Here is a 15,238-nt window from a genome sequence, read left to right on the forward strand (position 1 = left end):
GGGGGCGGCTGCGGGAGGGGGTGGCTCAAAAACCCTTGGAGAAATTACAGGGTTTGGGGTTTTTTTGGGTTTTTTTTGCCTGCGACTCGTTCAGATGCAAAGCGTTAGCCGTGAGGTTTAGGTCGTGCTGGAGGCTTTCCCCTCTGTGCTGCTGTGGGTCGTGGGTCCGTGGAGAGCTGTAATGGTGTTACTTGAAATAATTTGGTGCTTTCTGGGCCCCTCCCATCCTGTAACATCTTGATCGGGCTGCTGAGGGATGTTAACACAAGTTGAGTGAATTGCTAGCAAAAAAAAATAATATCTGTTTTCAAGAGAGAAGTTCATGTCATCCCCAGGCAGGTGGTTGTTTTGCTCGTGTAGGAGCTGCCTAAAGTAGAGATGGAAGAAAGATAGCCAAGGCTCTCCTCGGTTACCCTACCTGTGCTCACGTGGGGGGCAGTCCCTCCAGAAACCAACCCCTGAATGCCTGCAGCGGGTCCTGACTCTGCCCTGGTGTCTTACAGGGAAGGAAGCCCAGAAAGGGCCTCTGCTCTTTGACGATCTCCCACCAGCCAGCAGTGCTGACTCAGGTATGAGTGCTCCCTTCCTGCCGTTAGTTTGGCTTCCTGTGTTTTGTGCATCAGCATCTCTTGGGGTGAAACTCGTGTAAACCCTTTTTGTTAGACAGGATAAAGACAGTCGAGTTGTCAGCATCTGTGTGCAGAGCAGTTGCTTTCCTCTTCTTGTGGTTTTTTTTGGTAACCAGAATGTTATAGATGTTCCACATATGTTCCATATAAATATTCCCTGAAAGAAATGTAAGGCCTGAGTTTGCCCCCACCGTCCAGTAACAGAAGTGGAAATTTGGCTCGCTTTGGTAAACTGGCATTTTATAATTTCTGCGCCTCAGGAGGGGTGTACACAGAGCATTATTCCCTGAAAGGAACAAAGGTATTTAGTTCTTCTTGCCTTTTTCTTGTGCTCCAGGAAAAGGAGGTTCTTTACTTTTTGATGATCTTCCGCCAGCCAGCAGCGGTGACACAGGTAAGGAGCTGTGTCAGCTCACCAAGCCTCTGCTGACCTGCCCTTCTCGGGAAGACCCACTGATGTAGCTTGTTTTGTTGGCCCCACGGCAAGTTAAGCTGGTGTCCGGGTTGGCTGATACTGGTCATGGCGATCTGTTTGTGCCCCGATTGTTTAAGTTGGGATTCTGACTCTTTAAAAGTAAACTTAGATCTGTTCCCAGCAGTACATCCCTCCGATGTCTTTTGAGGACCCCTGTTGTCTGTGCGTGAAAGCTCCCTGCTTTGGGAGTGAAAGTACTTCTGTATTTGCTAAGAGTGATGGCAGCGCTGGCCCGGTGCTGCCACTGCCCTGGCTTCTGTTGCTTTTCGGCTGTGGGCACAGACTGCCTTCTTGTTCCTAGCTGTAGATGTCTTCAAAATCAGACTGCTGGTCTGGCAAGGCTTTCTGCAGGCAACCAGGTGTTTGCTAGCACCTGGGAGGAGGTGAGATAATTTGCTATACCATATGAGAATAAATCTCCAGAAGGAAAAGGCTAGGGTTCTGACATCATGGGAATCGTATTTTGTTTGCTAGCTTTAATTTGTAACCTGTCTTTTGAAACCCTTAGCAAATTCAGAGTAATAAAATACACTTCTTTGCATTGCTGTGGGCACAATTTATGGACACAAATAAAAATAATAAAAAAAAAATCAGAAGTCCTCCAACCTGAAATGTTAACTTCCTGAGCAGTTAACTGCAAAAAAGGCTGGTAGCTAAGAAACTGTAGGTTGGTGGGGAGAATCGACAGCCTGCCAGCCAAACACAATGGTACTGTGCCTGAGGTAGGGTCATACAACATAAAGTGATCAAATCAGCACTTGCTGGGTTAGACAGCGATGTGTGCCGTGGGTTGTACGTGCTGAATGAAGTTGTGTGTGTGTGTTTGTGGTCAGTTAGTATGTCTTGTTCAGTAATACCTCTGGTCGCTTAATACTGTGTGAGCGTGCGAGCCTGCGCTCCTGAGAGTGCTTCAGTATAAAAGGACTAGCTGCTGAATTTATACAAGTAAAACAGAGCTGGAAGACTTCAGCCACCTGTGTTTTTGCTTTCTTTCAGCCTCCAGTGCTACTGAGCAGGTCTCATCAGCAGGGAGCCATGGGAAAGGGGAGAAGAGAAAGTCCTTGGAGGAGGAAGAGAAGAATGGCAGGGAAGAACTTGTGGAAAAGAAAGTTTGTAAAGGTTTTCAGACAGTTTGAAAACAAATGTACTCGATTTGTACTTTTGATGTTGGGCTGAGTAAGTCCAGACCAAAGCTGAGCTTTGGTTCTTCAGTCCGCTTGCATTTTCAGCCTCTCATAGGGAACAAACTGCTGTGGCGGTCTGTGGAAGCCCCTTGAGCTCCCTGGCACTCTCTGCCTCCCTCACCTGGGCCTTCTTACCGGCCCTGCTGAAGTGGCAGAAGCTGAGCAGCAAGCACCTTGGTGTTTGTAGGTTAAGTTCCTATGCTGCCAAGGAGGGGATTGGTTGTGAAACCTCTGGAAGACTAGAGCTACACAAGTTTCTTTTGGCACATCCACAAATCTCTCCACTGGGTGGCTGCTAAGAAAGCCAGAGAGAGGGACTTGCTGTTACCTATAGGGCATTAGACTTCAGTGCAGGTGCCCGCCTGTTATGTTGCAGCTTTGGGAATAAGATGTGTTCAGGGGTATAAAGGAAGGGACATGTTCTGGAAACAGCAGACCCTGATTTCCTGTCCTTAGCACCCTCTTTAAACCTGTGCTTTGTTTAATTTGCAGGTTCAGTGCCATACGCTTCCCCTGCCGCCCCCCCCCCCCCCTTTTTTGGCAAGAGCCCTGTCCAATGCCAGCAGTCCCACTTGGCTACAGCTGCCTGCCAAAATGGGGGCAAGTGTTTTTTATAGCTGCTGACCTTGGGGGCACTTAAAACCCCATGTTACAAAAGAAATATATCCTGTTCAGCAGAAAGTGCCAGATGTTTTGTTGCAGGACAAGGGCAGTACTTTGCTGCAGTGCTAGGATAGGGTTCTGAAAGCTGGAAAGTGGTTACTGATTTACTGGTTTTCAGCCTGAGCTGAGGAGATGGAGGAGTTTGATTTGCGTGCGTGTGTCTGCTTTGTTCCCCTTTAGGGTCAGCGGGCATTCTTGGATTGAAGGGTTATGTGGCAGAGAGGAAAGGTGAAAGAGAAGACATGCAGGATGCACATGTCATCTTAAACGATATCACTGAGGAATGCCAGCCTCTGCCCTCCCAAATGTAAGTGGGCCCCAACTGCCAGAATAAAGCTGTGGATGGCAGCCATCACAGGGGTGAAGGAGCTCCAGCTTGCTTCAGCTAAGCGCATGATATGATCCTTTTTGCTTTGAGCAGCTGATGCTCTTGATTACACGTGTGTCATGGTATGTGGTTTGGGCTTGTTATTGGGAGACCTGGGCTGAATCATTAGCTGTGTTCCTGGGCAAATCACGGGACTATTATATACAAATACCTGTGAGGGCCTGGTAACTCTGGATATTGAGCCTCTGTTACCCAAATGTAAGTGTGGGTGTTTAGAGATCCTCAGTTTAATTATAAGTAATCGGGCCTTGCTTTGGGGATTTTACAGTGTGTAAAACCCTAACTGTGGCAATGGAGAGCACTCAAAGAAGAGAAAGCAGATGTCAGAACTCTCATTTGAAAAGTTTAAATCTCTCAGCAAATTAACACATCTAAGTGTGTAAGGGGGAGTGTGTGTATTTAAAGGAATGCTCTTAAGCATCATCCTGAAACTGGATTTAGCTTCTGAACTAACAAAGCTCCCGAGAGCTTTGTGTGCTGAGGGATCTGAGTTTCTTATTTGCAGCATGGTTTCAACAAGTTTAGGCATGGAAAGAACTGTAGGACTACACAGACTGATGTCTGTGTAGTGCTGGCGAGTTTGCAGTGCCCTTGGGGTGAAATGTTTAGCTTCTTTTATGCCAAGTTGTGGTCTATAAATTCTCTTTTGCCCTTCATTTTCTTGAGGGGTGGAAAATTACAAGTTCTCACCTCAGTGCTTGCACACATAAACCACATAAATGCTTGAATGTGTGAGCTTAGAGGTGTGCTACCTTTGTTTGTGCCTTGGAGTGCATTATTTATTCAGTCTGGCTGACACAGGGCAGGGCGTTACGGAGACAAATGTACTCAATCCCACCCTCTGGCTAATGGCCTTTCTTAGCCCCTTTCTGCTGCTCTTTGTTCCCTCACAGCACACGTGTCTCATACTTCGCTGTTTTTGATGGCCATGGGGGAGTCCGAGCCTCAAAATTTGCAGCACAGAATCTGCACCAAAACCTGATTAAGAAATTTCCTAAAGGTGAGAGGAGTGGAATAAGGGCTGTAGGACAACCATCACCTTTTCTGCCTTGACATTATGGCAGTGGATAGGGAAACTTATTTGTTTGGGCATAGTTCTACAGTTCCCATCCCTTTTTCCCAGTGGGACTGTGAGACTGCATTGTCTCCCGGGAAAGTTTTGGCACAAGGGTACAAGTAGCCAGTTGTAAACTGCTAAACAAGTGTGAGATGCACTGTTGCCAGTTTTGGCAGTGCCACTTCAAGCGTTAAAATATGCCTGTGGGGGTGAATGGTATGTCATAAATTCTCCACACGTTACTGGGCAGATTTTTGGTAGTGTGAGCCCAGGATGCGCCCTAGCTGGTCTGCACAGGGTCTGAGAGATGCACTGCCTGATTGAATGTTGGATGAGCAAAGGGAGGGACTGGGATAGGGCAGATACGTTTTGGCTGGAGCTTAGTTGCTGTTTTCCCTGTCTGACAGGTGAGGTAGTCAGCGTGGAGAAAACTGTGAAGAGATGCCTTTTGGACACCTTCAAACACACAGATGAAGAGTTTCTAAAGCAGGCATCCAGCCAGTAAGTGTAAATGCTTCCCATGTGTTTGTATTTCTGTCCTGGTTTCAGCTGGGATAGAGTTAACTGTCTTCCTAGTAGCTGGTACAGTGCTATGTTTTGAGTTCAGTATGCAAAGAATGTTGATAACACTGATGTTTTCAGTTGTTGCTAAGTAGTGTTTAGACTAAAGTCAAGGATTTTTCAGCTTCTCATGCCCAGCCAGCAAGAAAGCTGGAGGGGCACAAGAAGTTGGCACAGGACACAGCCAGGGCACCTGACCTGAACTGGCCAACAGGGTATTCCATACCATGGGACGTCACATCTAGTATAGGAACGGGGAAGTGTGGGGGTGGGGAATCGCTGCTCAGGGACTAGCTGGGTGTCGGTCGGCGGGTGGTGAGCAATTGCACTGTGCATCATTTGTACATTCCAATCCTTTTATTATTGCTGTTGTCATTTTATTAGTGTTATCATTATTATTAGTTTCTTCTTTTCCGTTCTATTAAACCATTCTTATCTCAACCCACGAGTTTCACTTCTTTTTCCTGATTTTCTCCCCCATCCCACTGGGTGGGGGGGGAGTGAGTGAGCAGCTATGTGGTGTTTAGTTGCTGGCTGGGGTTAAACCACGACAATTTCTTAGCTTGCATCTCACAGGCCTTAGTTCTGAGCAGGGCAGAGGAAACCTTGAGTTGTGTCTATGCGTTGGCAAAACCCCATTCACAGCTTAGCTGTGCCAGGCTGTAACTGCAAGCTGAGTGCCTGCTAGAGCTAGATCACGGCACGTTCTGGTTTTACTCTGTGGTAAGTGGTCTGTAGGACCCCTTAGACTAAAATACATGTTCGTAGTAAAGGAAGGAACCAAAACATGACCATGAATGCACCTCTGTCCTTACCATGGCATCTTGTTTGCCTTCTTTTTAAAGACTTAGCATGTTGCTTAAGTGACTTATCCCATACTGCCTGAGATGGGATCTCTGTGTTTGACTGCATCAAAGAGTGGCAGGAGGGCATCTGTAGAGCAGTACTTTGCAGGCTGCTGTGTGCAGCTTTCTTTAGAGCTGCATTCCTGTTGGTGAGTATGTGCTTGCCAGGCTGGAGCACATCTCTGAGGTTGTTTTTAATGCCCTGTGTTGAAAGACTTAACTCTCCCAATGTAAGTTTAAATCTTGCTTTCTTCAACTCTTTTGAAAACAGAGATGTTGATAATGAATGTCCCTCATCTTAAGCTTGTTTCTAGCAGATTATTTTAAAACGAAGCTGAAAAGCACAGCAGCTACTTTCTGTGGGATAATTGCCAGCCTGCCTTCCAGCTGGGTTTTGAGTGCAAGCACCCTTACCTTCTCTCAGTCTCTGCTGAACTGGCACACCAACTGTGTGGACTAGGGAAGATATAGATTGCATTTAAAATAGTCCCTTTGTTACCAGTCCTTTACACATTTTTTTGGGGTGGAGTTTTTTTTTTCTGATTTCATAGTGACACCTCTAACACAGGCTGTTGGTGCATCTGATTCTGAGATTGCCTGCTAACTTTCAATTTTAAGTAAATTGCAAACTGGCTCAGTCTCTTAATCCTAATCAGATCAACAAGTTTGACCAAGCAAAAGGAAAAAGCTTCTTTGAGTCTGTCACAACAGTGTCATTCCCAAACCAGTCTCTGTTTTGTCAGAAATGTGACTTACGACAAAGGTGCAATAAAGGATCACTAGTGATAGCTGTATTGATGATGAAATGAATGATCTTCATTCAGCTGCACCTTCGAAGTTGGGAAGAACTGGATGAAATATGTCTAGAAATGAGTTTCTCAAAGCTAGTTTCAGTGAAGTGTGTCACTGTAGCCGGGCTTCATTGTGGGGAGGGCTAGTCTGGCAGCTGTAATCGAAGAAACGCTTCTTGTTTTACCTAGAGCTGTAGAGATACAAGCTTAACTACAGCAAGTGAAATATCAGGAGAATGACTGAATGAGTGGTATTGCTGCTGAGGTGGGGTGGTGAGGACTGAGACAGGTGGGCAGGGGTACGGTGAAAAAAGGAAGGGAAATGAAAGCAAAAAGGAAGGCAACTCTGTGGCAATACTGGCTGTGCCTTCCTTTTGCTGCAAAGAAGGAGCCTCCCGAGGATGAGTTTGGGGTGCTTATTTGCTCATGATGCTATAGCTTCTGGGCAGTCATCGGGGCTGAGCCTGTTCCAGCCACAGATGAGCTTTCCTGGGAGCTGAGTGTGAAGAAAGGTTGATATGAGAAGCATGGCTGGCAGTATTTGAACCAGTTGGGCATTGGCCGTGTGTTTAGAAGGCAGTACTCTGTGCAGCTCCTCTGTCCTTAACCAGCTCGCTATTTACCACTGTTTCTCTAGCTGCTTGCAGGCAGCTGCTGGGGGCTTGTGCTAGCTGACTGCTGCGTGTTGGCACACGACACTTCCTTGAGTCCCCAGGAGCACGCTGTGACTAACTTCTTAAACATTGTTTTCCCCACTTAGTAATCTCATTTTTGTTCCCTTCAGGAAGCCAGCATGGAAAGATGGCTCCACAGCTACTTGTGTCCTAGCTGTCGACAACATTCTCTACATAGCCAACCTTGGGGACAGCCGGGTAAGCAGAATGGAGAAGCCCACTGCTGGCATCTCAGTTCCTCTGAGAGCTTTATTAGCCCTGAAGGGTGAGGTGTTTGTGTGGGATGTCCCAGTTGCCCTGAGCTCCCCAACTGTTCCTAGAAAGCATCTTGTTCTGGGTAGGTGCAGGGTACGTCTGTGTTGTCTCCCATAGTGTAAAACAACAGTGTGTGGTAGCACTCTCTTGGTGACGCTACATATCTCACAGTAGAATAGACTATTTCAGTTGGAAGGGACCTACAATGGTTGTCTAGTCCAACTGATGACCTGTCCACTTCAGGGCTGACCAAAAATTAAAGCATATTAGTAAGGGCATTGTCCAAATGCCTCTTAAACACTGACAGGCTTGGGGCATTGACCACCTCTCCAGGAAGTCTGTTCCAGTGTTTGACCACCCTTTGGGTAACAAAATGTTTCCAAATGTCCAGTCTGAACCTCCCCTGGTGCAGCTTTGAACCATTCCTGGGTGTCCTGTCCCTGGATCCCCGGGAGAAGAGCTCAGCACCTCCCTCTCCACTTCCCCTCCTCAGGAAGCTGCAGGGAGCAATGAGGTCCCCCCTCAGCCTCCTTTTCTCCAAACCAGACAAACCCAGTGTCCTTAGCCACTCCTCATAGGACATTCCTTCCAGCCCTGCCACCAGCTTGGTTGCCCTCCTCTGGACATGAATGTCCAGTACCTTCACATCCTTCTTAAATGGAGGGGCCCAGAACTGCACACAGTACTCGAGGTGAGGCCACACCAACACCGAATACAGCAGGACAATCCCTTCTCTTGACCGGCTGGTCATGCTGTGTTTGATGCACCCCAGGATGGGGTTTGCCCCCTTGGCTGCAAGGGCACACACTCCTGGCTCCTGTTGAGCCTACTGCCAACCAGCACCCCCAGATTTCTTTCTGCAGGGCTGCTCTACAGCCACTCCTCTCCCAGTTTGTACTTGTGCCTGGCGTTACTCTGTGCCAGGTGCAGAATCCAGCACTTGGACTTGTTAAATTTCATGCTATTGAAGATTGCCTGATGCTGCAATCTATCTAGATCCCTCTGCAAGGCCTCTTGTTCCTTCCGAGAGTCAACAGCACCTCCCAGTTTGGTACTGTGAGCAAAATTGCTAATGGTACATTCAACTCCTGCATCCAGATCACTGATAAAAATATTGAACAGCACTGGCCCTAAGACTGAACCCTGAGGAGCACCACTGGTCACCAGTCACCAGCCCGACATAGCCCCATTCACTACAACTTGTAGCTCGCTCTCAAGAAGTTCTTCTTGCTGCAGTTTTGTTGTTGTTTAGTCACGAGGGACTTTTGTCAGCACAGGCGATTCTGTGTCGTTACAATGAAGAGAGTCAGAAACATGCAGCCTTAAGCCTCAGTAAGGAGCACAACCCCACCCAATATGAGGAGCGTATGCGGATACAGAAAGCTGGGGGAAATGTCAGGTAAGTGCCTAAAGGGTGTGAGTGAGCAAATCTAAACCCTGGCCCAACTTTGGGCCCAAGCACTAAGTTTCTGGTGTTTTCTGAGCCCAGTGCATATGCTAGCGACAGCCCAGAGAGAATCTGTTGCTGTCTGTGGGAGGCACAGTGGTGCCTGAGATGTCTAAGGATTCAGTGGCTTGAGTTGGTTGATGGGGGCTGGCTTCCCAGGGGCTTACAATGGCAGTGGGGTGCTGTGCTGCAAAGGCAGGAACCCATATGAAAGCCTCGCAGTGTGGTGCAAGCATGGACATGCTTAAGCTTGACCTACAGAGCTGGACTTGGTTGTTTAAGAAATTATGACTTCCTGCACACTGTAGAGTGTTTTGTGAACAGAACTCACTTCCTTGCTTGTGACATCACCTCTCCTTCCTTGTCGTCTGAGAAGGGGGATGGTTTGAGAGGGCATGAGAAGCCCTTGATGTCAGTTGGTGTTGCTGCCCAGAGGGTTAGCTGATGCACTGAGGTGGTCTGCAGTAGGAGGGAGGTTTCTGGAGCCAGAGCGGGATTATCTTAATGCATGTCCTGTGCATGTAGGTGTGCATGGCTGTTTGGGCAGCTGTGTCTGACTTCCCTGGCTAGGTTCTCTCCCTTCTCTGAAGGCTGTTTCTTGATTTAATGGCATCCTCACAAGAGAGGACTCGGTGCAGGTGAAGTACCTTGGTGCCCGCGGAAGCAGAATGCCCCCCCCCCCCCCGCCCCGGGGTGGGGAGGGGTGGGCTCAGTTCTGTCACACCGCCATGTCTGGAGCGCCTTGTTCCCTTTATCTCTGGAGAGCACATGGTGCTTCTTATGCTTAGCACTGATCTATCTTTGCACGCAGGAAAGAGATGGGCCAGTGTCTGTTAGCTCTTTTCAGAACTGGGGAAACATCTCCCCAGCTGCCTGGGAGCCTCTCCCACTGCTTGTAATTCAATATTTTGGACCCAAGAGATAAGTTGCAGAGTGCATGAGCATCAGATCCCTTCTCTGTGACGTGCCTCACTTCTTGCTTTTATCTCAAGCGGGGCTGGTTGGACTAAGAGATGAATGAGCTTCTGGCTTTCCAGAGTGCACAGAAGAGCCTGTTGGGGGAGAAGATGCTGAATTGTTGGAAAGGTGGAGTGTAGGAAGGTGCTTCTGTTGGGGCAGCACTCAGTTAATTGGAAAAGTTTAGCAAACAAAACTGCTTCCTAAGGAGGACTGTAACTCGGGTTTCACAGAACTGGTTGCTGTGATCGGTGGTTAGTAAAGACCCAAGTGATCAGGAGAAAGTGCCATGGTTTTCGCTCCTTGGAACTGCCCCCAGCTGAGCCAGTCTATAGGAGTTGGTGTCCTGATAGGCAGAGGACAGGAGGGGCTGCTGGCTCAGACCCTGGTCTTGCCTGCTGCACTCTGTGCTTCTATTGAAATGCAGTTGGCTAGATACCTTGCCAAAAAATAATCTGTGAATTCAAACCTCTGCCTCTGGGAGTTCAGCTCAGCACATAACTCTTACTTCCCTGGCTTGCTGGGCTAAGCAGGACTTGAGTTCGGGCAGGGAGACAGAAAGCAGTCTTGAATTCTCCTGACTTCATTTCTTCCTCCCCCTCTCCACTTGTTTCCCAAAGCTTCACACAAACATGCAGAAAGGGAAAGAGACTTTGAAGGGAAGATTTGAACTTGCTGGGGAAGTGGGTCAGGATTTGTACGAGGCAGCTGAACGCACCATGAAGTCCCATCAGCCAGTGCAGTAAGATGTGCGTGTGTGGGGAGGGCTCTCAGTGTTTTCTTTCCTTGTGCAGGGACGGAAGAGTCCTAGGAGTGCTGGAGGTTTCCCGCTCCATTGGGGATGGCCAGTACAAACGGTGTGGTGTTATCTCTGTGCCAGATATCAAACGCTGCCAACTCACGCACAACGACAGGTAAAGCATGCCCGTGCACAAGGGGGTTGGCTGCATCCTAGCTCTGCTCAGCAGAAGTAGCACAAGCTGCACAACGCCGTATGCTCTGCTCTTAGGGCCAAGGCACTTCAGATTGATCACGCAGAATTAGAGGATGCTCTTACTGCTGATGTCTCTCTGCTTCTGTTCTTACCACTATAGTGGGATAATGCTGCTGCCTCACTCTGTCAAGATACTGTGAAGGCTCCTGTTGGAGAAACCGGCCTCACAGCAGTGATAACATACACGAGCCTTAGACTTCCTTCGTGCTCTGAATGAAGCAGTTTGTTAAGGCTTGAATTCTTGGATCCCTGTCCTGTCCAAGAGTTGTTTCTAGCAGTCATGGTACCCACAAATACCATTGCATTTGGATCTTGATATTTGAAGATTTGAGATACTTTACTAACATATGATTGGCAATGACAAATTGCTGTGAGCTTTCAGGTCAGTATGGCCCTGCAGGCTCTCCGAGGTGAGAATGTAACCCAGTACTGCTGCTTTTTCTGGGATTAGAGTTGCATATCAAGTGATCCACTCAAATATTTCTAAAGATATTCTGAGTATCAGGCTCTGAAACGACATCTTCAGAGACGTGCTGCTCTGGCAGTCTGGCCACTTCTGCGCGATAGTTGTAGTTTTCCTTGTCTGGTGACTCTGGTTAGGGCTCCTGGTTAATACAATCCCCTGTGCAGGCAGGGAGTGCACAGCAGGCTGTCCCCTGCCATCCTCTGGTGAGGAGCTAGGAGGCAGTTCTCCTGGCCTTGGGCTTTGTGTCCCCTGAACATTCTGCAGCCTGCAGCAATACCTTGTGGCAGAGTTTTCCGATCACAGTTATGCCTCTATTGCTGGGTTAAGCTGCTTGCTTTTCTTTTTAATATTTCTATTTAAATTATTGCATACCTCAGGAGCATGGAAATGTAAAGGATTTAAAGGGATGCACATAAGGTATTAAGCTGGCTGTGTTTCTCTATTTTCTTGCATTAGCTACTTCACAGGGAAAACATGTGAATGAAAAGGACTCAAAGGAAAGAAGCAGTTCTTAGAGAAATAATGGAGCTTTCCAGCAGGGCGTGGTATATGGTCTTGCCTAACGGTGCAGTGTCAGTAGGACTGTCAGGATGTCCTGATCTAGGTCTTGCATTGTTTGCCTGACTCTTTGGCCTGTACTTTGAATTGCCTCAGCTCTGTGAATGGTAGGTTCTGGAGCACCAGAGGACTTCTGGTGCTTCCGAGGCATTTCCAGATGAGCTTTATGGCATCTTCCCTTTTGATTGGGGCGTGGGAACTCATAAAATAGCTTGGAGGGATTTTGCTGAGGCTGGGGAGCCAAAGATTCAGCCTTGGAACCTGTCTCTGCTTGATTTCCAGGTTCATTCTGATAGCGTGTGATGGCCTCTTTAAAGTCTTTACACCAGAAGAAGCTGTGAACTTCATTGTATCCTGCCTGGAGGTGAGGAGAAGGCAGCGTGGGGGCTGGGTTTGTCAGGGCAGGGGACACGAAATGGAATGCCTCCAGCTTGCAGAAATGTACTTCTGCCAGGGTATCCTCCCTTTTACATGAGGTTGTCCTTATTTGTTTTGCTTCCCCATGCTTGGAAATTACTATGTGCTTGCATCTACGTGCTTTGCTGGGAGCAGTCAGCATCGTCTTTCCTCATCCCAACAGGATAAGAACATCCAGACGAGAGAAGGGAAGCTAGAAGCAGATGCTAGATATGAAGCTGCCTGTAACAGACTGGCCAACAAGGCAGTACAGCGAGGGTCAGCAGACAACGTTACGGTCATGGTGGTCCGGATAGAGCACTGAGAGATGAAGTGCGGCAGCAGGATCCCTAGCTTGCAGCGGATGTAAGGGAATAAAGAAGTCGGTGTGCGTGCATGTGTGGCCAGGGGAGGGAGGGTCCTGCTGGATGCTCTTCAGTGTAAATAAAGGTGGTTTGTTTTTTTTTTTTTCTAATAGTTTTAGCTCACTTGGCTAGCAGTGTTTTCTAAGTGGCTGCCACAGTGGATCAGCCTATGCGGAAATCTCTTGTCCTGTCAACCCCCCGTGAATGTCTTGGCAAACCAAATAAATCCATTTTGCAGAGGTGCTAGCAAGAGCAGGCATCTGTGGGCATGAACTCTGCCAGCTGTTCCAAATGGTGCAGTTCTGCTGTTCGTTTCTTTGAGCTTTGCGTGAGGCCCTGGGAGAGTCCTGAGCTCTTAAGACTCAGTGGGAGCTCCCATTCGGGCTGTAGCGTACAGACTGTGCAGTACCCCAGGCCACCAGGTTGTGATGCAGTGTGGGCTGTTCTCTTAGTGCTGGGAAGGAAATCTTTTGGTTCTGAAGCTGGGTTGTGAGGTTGCATGAAGCTGAGTGATACAAACTCTGCTTGCAGAGCAGCAGTGTACCTTCCCTCTGCTTGCAGAAAACATTGAGGTTTTATCCCAGTTGTTAATATGGCAAAAGTAGCTGGAGTTTGCTCCTGATGTTTATTGGGAAAGTGTGTTCACCAAATGGACCTGCCAGGCAGCTGAGATAAGGGCAGGCTCTGTGTTTGTCTGTGTGCTATCTGAGGAGCAGGCATCTCAGGTTTTAGGTACTTGTTGCTATTAAGTGTCCTGTATCTCATCCCATCCCCATTTCTCTACCAGCTGTTGCTGCAGAGAGTTGGTGTGATGTTTTCCAGAAAAAATTTGGCTTAAGACCAAATGAGAGAGTGAAAGCTAAACAGACTGGGCTACCAAAGCACTTGAATTCCAGATTACTCGACTTTCCCGTCCTGTGGGTGAGACAGTGCAATGAGGGAGGTGAGCCGGTGGGTCCGTGCAGTGGTTTCTTGCACAACCTCCTCACTCTGCATGAGAAACGGTGCAGTCCCAGAGAGAGGTTGGGTAGGTTGGTGGCAGTGGTGCCTGCCGTTTTGTGCATAGTCCTGTGCAGGGTTGCGAGGCTTCCCCAGCTCTTTTCTGTTCCCTGTGTTTTCTGGAGCTTTGGGAGATGGTCTTGGATCCTGGGCTGTCTGTTTTCTTGAGCACGCAAAAGCCGTCCTGTTGTTTGGGACAGGTGACTTGACTTCTTTCATCTATTTGTGCTACAGTAGAAGTCAGTTAAAGTTCACGGGCCAAGTTACAGCCTAGCTTGCACTAGCTTTCCGGCACATATTTTGGGTAGTGCGCGCACACGCCTCCACCAGCTTGTTCTGCTCCCAGCCATGCCTGTGCACTCTGATGTAAGGTTACACTGCAGGGTGAGCTGAGAAGGAATTGCCCGTATTAGTAACATGCTCTGCTGTTTCTGCTCTTGAAAGCTGCATCTGGAGAGCCAAGACAGAGTAGTATGGAGTTTGTTCAGTCTGTGGCAAAAGAAACCCTGATGGCAGATCTCAGAAAGGCAACTCGCCCTTCCTTCTCTTCCTGCTTTTCACAGCTCTTGCACTGGGGAGAGCCGTGTGCTGCGCTGCAAGAGCTGAGCCAAGCACCCCTCTCTCTGGTGCTCCCTCCAGGAAGCCCCTCTTAATTCCAGTGCAAGAACTGGTGAGAGCAGTATCAGCTTGTCCTTCTCTGACTGTCTTCTCTCCCCCTCCCTCCTCTTAAAACTCTTCTTTCCTTCCCTTTGGAAAGAGTAATGAAAGCATAACTCCAACTAGGAACAATAATGCACAGTGTTATGGTACAGTTAATAACTGTTTCCATAAAATGGATCTTATTGTCCATTTTTCAGGGCAAAGGGGAAAAGGAAGCACTGTGGAGCAGGTTTCACCATGCTTGTGAGTAGCCAGACAGTTAGAAGGGCAAGTTCAACCCCAGCTTTAGTGGAAGTCAAAAAACGGTTTGCTTGTATTTCCTGGTAGGGTGGGGTCTGGAAGAGGTTTCCTGAAAATAAACTCTGCTACCATGGGGAGCTCTGGGACCACCACCCTGGTGTGGCCCATGTAGAAGTGCTGTACATGCAGCTCCCCTCCCTTGGGGCTGACTGAGTTTCTAATCCCCCCCCCAGCACCTAAATTAGCCCCCCAGTAGCTCTGACTTAATCAAGTCTTTCAATTAACTTTCAATTTTGTGTTCAAGTGCACTGGGTTCTTTATTTCTCACTCGCAGAGGACAGTTTACCAGCTTGGCAAGCCCCACTCTCCCACAGCGAGTCCTTTTGTATCTTCTTGGGTGTGTTTGGTAGGAAGGGACGGTGGCTGATCTGAGCGAGACTGCCTTGGCTCATGGTCACGCATGGTAACTGGGAGATGCTGCCCAGGACGAGCTCCTCAGCTGGGCAGGAGCTGCAGAGGCCTCGTCTCTGCCAGGATGCTGCTGGGCAGGAGCTGCAGAGGCCTCATCTCTGCCAGGATGCTGCTGCCCATCTGTTTGGATGGGGGGAAAAGCACATCTTTCCTTTCAGAGACA

General features: G+C 48.4%; 1 protein-coding gene across 1 annotated transcript in view; it reads left to right on the forward strand.

Annotated features, from left to right (window-relative positions):
• The window catches only part of ILKAP (integrin-linked kinase-associated serine/threonine phosphatase), a 13,168-nt gene extending 340 nt beyond the window's left edge, over window positions 1-12,828 (forward strand). Inside the window, exons 2-12 of the mRNA XM_010561272.1 lie at window positions 504-569; window positions 967-1,023; window positions 2,101-2,223; window positions 3,132-3,258; window positions 4,233-4,339; window positions 4,804-4,897; window positions 7,378-7,465; window positions 8,800-8,921; window positions 10,721-10,840; window positions 12,227-12,308; window positions 12,525-12,828. Of these exons, the coding sequence (XP_010559574.1) occupies window positions 504-569; window positions 967-1,023; window positions 2,101-2,223; window positions 3,132-3,258; window positions 4,233-4,339; window positions 4,804-4,897; window positions 7,378-7,465; window positions 8,800-8,921; window positions 10,721-10,840; window positions 12,227-12,308; window positions 12,525-12,665 (1,127 nt within the window). The 3' untranslated portion in view covers window positions 12,666-12,828. The remainder of the gene's footprint in view (window positions 1-503; window positions 570-966; window positions 1,024-2,100; window positions 2,224-3,131; window positions 3,259-4,232; window positions 4,340-4,803; window positions 4,898-7,377; window positions 7,466-8,799; window positions 8,922-10,720; window positions 10,841-12,226; window positions 12,309-12,524) is intronic.
• The last annotated feature ends 2,410 nt before the right edge of the window (window positions 12,829-15,238 follow it).

Source organism: Haliaeetus leucocephalus, unplaced genomic scaffold (assembly GCF_000737465.1).
Source record: "Haliaeetus leucocephalus isolate CR32 unplaced genomic scaffold, Haliaeetus_leucocephalus-4.0 Scaffold143, whole genome shotgun sequence".
NCBI classification, from domain to species: domain Eukaryota; kingdom Metazoa; phylum Chordata; class Aves; order Accipitriformes; family Accipitridae; genus Haliaeetus; species Haliaeetus leucocephalus.